This window comes from Grammomys surdaster, unplaced genomic scaffold (assembly GCF_004785775.1).
Source record: "Grammomys surdaster isolate TR1022 unplaced genomic scaffold, NIH_TR_1.0 516, whole genome shotgun sequence".
NCBI classification, from domain to species: domain Eukaryota; kingdom Metazoa; phylum Chordata; class Mammalia; order Rodentia; family Muridae; genus Grammomys; species Grammomys surdaster.
The window spans coordinates 264,799-271,442 of record NW_021604935.1 but is presented as its reverse complement, the minus strand read 5'-3'; the positions used below and the strand labels follow the sequence as shown (position 1 = coordinate 271,442).

The window sequence follows — 6,644 nt, the reverse complement described above, 5'->3', positions numbered from 1 at the left end:
TAGAAACATTCTTTTAGCAACATTGTTGCAAGCATAGTCTGTTGGAACATATCCTTTCAGCAACATTGTTGCAAGCAAATTCTTACAGCAACGTTTCTACAATGGGCACTGACCCCTTCCACACAGTATAGACTAAGCCAGAGGATCGGCTTGGATCCCTGGACCTGCAGCTTGTCTGTCACCTGAAATTTGCATTTGTTCAAATGCAAATCCTCAGGTCACACCCCGACCAGTCACAGCCCTCTCTGTCTTTAGTGGTGCACACTGAAGTCCAAGATTCTCAAAAGCAAACTGCAAGAGTCTCAATGGGGAATATTTCCCCCCAAGAGATTAAGGATAGAACAGAATCAGTTCTCAGATCTGACCTAGTAGGGAACACTCTTACACAAATCCTGGTGGTATTTTCTAAGTATCTTTTAAATGAACCCCGGCTTGTTCAATACACCAATACCCTTCAGAATTGGTGTGACATTTACTTACTTTAAAGCTGGAGCTGAAAATTAGCTGCTGATCAGGCCAAACCCTAGTGACTTAAAAGCCAGAAAATGTCATCTTAAGAAAAAAACAAAAAAAAAAACCCATCCATATGCCAAGGCTTGTTACCACATAACGACCATCAGCAGGAGAGGAGCGCAGCCCTCTGTAGGAGCCATGCATTAACGCTGTCAAGGGCCTCAGTTCTCCTTAGTACCTGCCCTCTCACCACACCACTCCACTCATTAAGGGTGGAGTCCCTGCAGGCGCAGCTGATTGTCACAAATTAGGCATGCCGGTTGTTTACAGCAGTAGCTCCCCCTGCTGGTCGGTATCGAGTTCAGCATGCTCACTATCAGAATAGGTGTTTCTGAATGCTTCTGAATGGCTCATCAGCAAAGAATGTTCCAGAATGTCACTCTTGTCTAAGAGGGTTCTGTGTGGCCATATTAAAATGTGTGTAGGGGTGTGTGTGTTCCAGTGAGCGTGCAGGCTCGTGTGTGTGTGTGTGCGTGTGTCATGGCACACATATAGACTTTAGAGAGAAGTCTTTGGGTGTCAGTTCTTTCCATCCATTGTAGGGGACTTGGTACTCAAACTCAGACTGTCAGGCTTGGTAGCAAGCACCCTCACTCCCTGAGCTATCTTGCTAGCCCAGGACTAGTCCTCTTTGCTTCGATTTGTTCATTTACTTTAAGCTATGGATGAACAGGTATCACAGAGAGCGGTGATACAGAAACCTTCTTTCCACAGTCCCTTTGAGGCCTAAGCAGCAGCACTCAGCAAGCTAAAGTCACGGCATCCTTGTTAGCATCCCCTGGTTCAACAACTGTGATTACCAGTTAGCGAACCTTTGCAACATCTTACACATATCAGGCATTGATTCCAGAAGTACCAACATGTGACTTCACTGGTCAGATGAACAAGTGATCTGGTTTTGTTTCGATGTAAGCAATTTTATCTATGAGTTACGTGAAGAAATCACACAACCCTAGTGGAACAAGGGTCACAGAACTAGCTCTGCCAAGGCTGGCTACCTCCCAGCCCAGGTTCTGGAGATACAAATGCTTGCAGCTTTCTGGCTTTACAACAGTGTGCAGTCAGTCATACAAAGAGCACGAGAGTCAGGGGGAGTGGGCTCCGATCTTCACCCCATCTCCACGGAGCAATTACAACTCACATCTCCTCTCTCAATGTGCAACTCCTTATTTGACGACACACAAAAAGAACATGTTTTATTGGTTTCTCCAGCATTAATAAAATAAGCTCCTGCTTTTCTTTCTTTATTTTTTAATTATCAGGTCTATGATGATAATGACCCTCGAACTACTGTTCTTTCCTGAACATTACTCAAAAAAAAGCAAAAAAAAGTCATTGTAAATAAATCTCTAAAGCTAATGCTTTAGCTATATCTGGATTCCTTTTAGATAAAACTATTAATTTCCTTGCCTAATGGATATCCACTTGAGAAAAAAGTTTCTGCATAAAGGCCATTTAAGGACTGGGGATATAGTTGAGTAATAGAATGACTACCTAGCATGCACAGGACACTGAGTTCTAGCCCCCTCACTGAAAATGAAAACGAACACAAATTTAAGAAGAAAGAAAGGAGAGAAACAAACTACAGTCTGTTGGCAGTCAGCTAAAAACCATGTGGCCACTGGGTACCTTCATTATCGGCAAGTGTCCGCTCCACGCTGCTGACACTGGAGTGGACGACCTAAGTAATTCTCTTCACTCTAGTAGACGGATCTCCCCCAGCCCTTTGGGATCTATCAGATCACCTGATCGTGCTTCACCTGTTGATCTCTGTAAGCAGATGTGCAGAAAGTAACGGAAGCTAAGAACTCGGGCTGAGCTCACCTTCAGAGGTAAAACACAAGGCAACTTGGCAAAAAATGTCTGAAACTGGTTGCTGATTGTGGTCCAGAGGCTACTAGGAGAATCCATGGGCAGAGCTTCCATGAACGTGGCGATGTTTTCCAAACAGCGAATCATAGCACCCCCTGCTGGTAAATTCTTTTTGTTATTTAGACCCTAAAAACACAAAAGCATAGGCAATCAACTGCTGAAGCTGTACATGAATCATAAAGTTACCCGCTGAAGGTTTGCTTAGAAATCTTAAATAGTCACACTATAAACATGCTGGAAAGCCTGCTACATAGGCCGATTGTTCTAACAGGCGGAAGGCATATAGAAGAAAAGCCAGCTATATTTAGAAAAACTGCAGAGATAGAACTAGTGATCTTCACGTCCGTGAGATTAATTGGGATCATGAATTAAGAACTATCTAAGGATATATAACCGGTGTGGTAGGTGCTAAGAAGGTAATGAATGATGCCTTCTGGAAAGAATCTTCCAGAATAAAGTCTGGAGCTGTTGATAATAGCAGCTGCTGCTTTCTTCCTAGCAACAGCTGGGTACGATGAAGCAGTCTGGGACTTCTCTATGTAACTCATAAAGACCTCAAGCCAATCTTGAGATATAACACTGCACTGTGAAGCAATTCAGGGGTGCCTCATGGAGGGAGATAGGTGCGGTACATGACTTTGCCCGGGGACTAGGGTACCTTTCACGCAAACCTACCTCCAAGAGCTGACTGAGGGCAGCAATTGAGCTCAGCTCGTTGAAGTCCATGAGAGATGTGGCTAAGGTCCGTAAAAAAGTCCCATCTGTAAAAGCAAGCGGTCAGATGTAGTAGGGTTTCTGGGGACTGGCCAGGTTTTCGGTGTCTGGGTCCTCGGGGAGTGAGTTACCTTTGATGGCACTCTGGAAGAGCTGAGGGAAGATGCCGTTGGGGGCCAGCTGATGGAAGATACAGCGCAGGAACTGCTTGGCCACACCTGCCGCATTGCCTGGAACCATCATGCTGCATTCAAACAGAGAGGAAAACACAAGCTATGGGCCAACGCACGTATGTGCAATGGTTTAGAGGTTAGGCTCTGAATGCCACAGTTTTAGCCACTATCTTGTTCACTATTTCCCTCAGCGAGATGAAATTACCCATAGTCAAACCTAATATTTCATAACAATTTTTCAGACCAACCCATAAAGTGCCATAGTGACAGCAGAGTTATTCCAGGCCTCCCCAAGCACAGCTGAGCCTCCCAAAGCCAGTGACCTGCAAAGGCCACAAGTCCAGAAGTAGACAAGAGTTATCAGCAAGGACTTAGGAAGGCCAAGAGAGGATTGCCCTGAGGAAATGCAGTGAGGGTATCTGCACTTCTTTTGGGAGACCTGCCATGTTTTCTTGGAGCATCTGAGCTGGTACTTATGGCAGAAAGGAGCCAAGAGTTTTACATGGCTCTGCCTCTTAGACAAAAGCACCAGAAACAATAATTCCTGAGGTATTTAGGTAGGGGAGAAGGTTACCAGAAGGGAGGAATCAAAGATCCCAAGTGGATGAAGGGCAAGAAGCCTTCCTAAGCTAGGTACATCAGCCTCTGTCTCTTATGCCAGTCCATCCTGGAATGTTGGTTCAAAGGCCAAAGGTGGCCTTGAGGGAAAACAGAACCCTAAACTGTGACTAACTGTAGCGGGAAATTTTCCCCAAAAGTTGGGAGGAGCTAAGGTGAGAGGAGTAAGGAGAGAAAGAGGAGGAAGGAGAGAAGATGAGAAGGAAGAGGAGGAGCAAAGGGAGAGAGATGCGGGCGCCATGGATGACCACGCACGGATGGAGAGCAGTCCTGAGTAACAACTTATATCTAGGTTAGTTAACTGGGAAACAACCCCAATTGTGTGAGCATCTTGATATTTGAGCATTATCAAATATATAAAGCTATTGGATAATCTTTAAACATTAGAGTCTCATTGCTACCAGATACCGCGTGGATGGCAGATTGGTCTGGGCTCAGCCCAGCCTTGTGGAGACAGCGTGGAAGATTGGCAGAGCCATCTCCCACACTGCCGTCTTGTGGGTGCCAGGGCTGGAGTTTTGGCCTGCCTGAGCCGGTGGCCTGAGCGGTATTGGCGAGAACATGCCACCACTTGTGACCTCAGGCCTAGCCTAGTCAGGAACATGGTGGCACCTAACACAAGACAGATCGGGTTAGGTCCAGCCGGTTTAAAATATTACTTCAACAGTTAACTTAAGGAAACAGAACAAGGAAAACCTTGGCTATTTGTTTCATGAGGTCCTCATAGCCCTAAAACTAACATCAGATAAAACTGTTATCTGAATAAATAGATAAACACAAAGGAACAGGAAGAGAACACGCAGTGCAGTATTCCCCTGGACACTGCATCCAACTATAGATGAAAAGGATAATACATCACGACTAAGTGGGGTTTAGCCATAGAATGCCAGAATAATTTCACAATCAATGTAGGGGCTGGGGAGAAGACAAGGAAGAGGACCAGAGTTCAGATCCTCCATGTGGGCACAGTGAACCGCCTATAACTTGAGCCCCAGAAGATGGAGATTAGGGACCCCCTGCATGAGGAAGCTTCCTATCCAGACTCTCTGTGCTGGCAAGCTCTGAGGCTTGGTAGAGAGACCCTCCCTCAGAGTGTAAGGTGGAAGAATGGCCAAGGAAGAGTCCTGATATAAAGTTTGGGCCTCCACACGCAAATGTGCACACAGCTACAGGCATGCGCACTCACATATGCACTCACATACATGTGAACTGTCATATATAATACACATGCTACGCACACACACAAAAAGAAGAGAAAAAATCAACGTAATTCAACATGTTAAAATAAAAAAATAACACACAAGTATTAAAATATTCAACATATTGGAAATAGAAGGAAACACCCTCAGTTTGTTAAAAAAAAAAATGTCTCTGGGAAAACCAAAAAAACAACAAACAAAAACTCTAGCTAACATATAACCCGAATGAGATGCTGAAGGCAGGAAACAAAGCAGGATCATCCGCTTCCACGTCCCTTATTGTGCCGGTGGCTCTCCCTACTGTGATAAGGTAACAAAACCCAAAAATATCAGGAAGGAGATAGTAAAACATACTTATGATGATGTGATATAATGCTTTCCAAACAAAATAAAATCATAAAGCATCTATAAAGTCTAGACGTCTAAGGAACCTGTAGAACTTGTGTGTGAATTCAGCTGGAACACAACACTAATCCAGAAAAATCTACTTATCCACCAGAAAAAAAAATGAAAATTATTTCCTTCAAAATTCAATTTACATTGGCTCTAAAATGCATAGAATTCTTAGGGATCACTCTAAAAAGATTTAACAAAAGAGTAACAAAATTTAAACATTTTCTAAATGACTTATTTATTGGTGCATTGGTGTTTTGCCTGCACGTACATATTGCCTGTGTGAGGATGTCAGATCCCCTGGAACTGGGGTTACAAAGATACAAAGAGTTGTGAGCTGGTCATCTGGACCACTCTTAACCACTGAGCTATCTCTCCAGCCCCAAATATAAAGATTTAACAAAAAAAATTACAAAATTACAACATTTAAAATTTAACCAAAGATTTATAAGACCACTACTGAACATTGCTTGGGGACCGGGTTGATGCTCAGCCTAGACCACACTTGCCTACAAGTCCCAGGATGTGAGTTCGAACCCAGAATCCTCACAGCAGGGAAAGGAGTTGGTAGTGCACACTGGGGATCCCAGCACTGGGGAGGTGAAGACAGGGGACCACAGGGGATCACTGACCAGTCAGTCTAGCCTAACTGGAACCTCTAGACCAATAAGAGGCTTTGTCTCACAGGACCTGGATGGCATTCCTAAGGATGACATCATCCACATATGTCAATTTCAAAGTCATATCTGAGAGAAATTTAAAAATTGAGAGGGAAATACATACATATATGTAATGTATTTATAAATTATATACATATACATATACATATATATATTATATGACTCATTAGCTGAACAATCCAGCATTGTTCTATCAGTTATTCCCAAGTTAATGTACACTGTCAACTTCAGTAACCATTTTGTCTAAACAAGGAGAAGCTTGGGCACAGCATAGTACTGATGCCTGTTATGTCAACAATGGGAAGACAAAGTAAGGAGAATCACCACAATGCTGAGGCCAGCCAGGGCTCAAAGAAATACACTGCCTTGAAAAGCTAAGACAGAAAAAAAAGGAGAAACTAATTTGGGGATTTAAAGAATCTATATATCTAAATGAATCTGGAAGAAGGAGGAGAAGGAGGAAGAGGAGGAGGAGGAGGAGG

The 6,644-nt window shown here is 43.6% G+C and overlaps 1 protein-coding gene across 3 annotated transcripts in view; it reads right to left on the bottom strand.

Annotated features, from left to right (window-relative positions):
* The window catches only part of Unc79 (unc-79 homolog, NALCN channel complex subunit), a 233,189-nt gene that overhangs the window by 38,840 nt on the left and 187,705 nt on the right, over positions 1-6,644 (bottom strand). For all 3 annotated transcript variants that reach the window (XM_028781705.1, XM_028781702.1, XM_028781703.1), the window contains 3 exons: positions 3,231-3,343; positions 3,061-3,146; positions 2,338-2,511 (listed from right to left, as the gene is read on the bottom strand). In XM_028781705.1, coding sequence (XP_028637538.1) covers positions 2,338-2,511; positions 3,061-3,146; positions 3,231-3,343 — 373 coding nt within the window. The remainder of the gene's footprint in view (positions 1-2,337; positions 2,512-3,060; positions 3,147-3,230; positions 3,344-6,644) is intronic.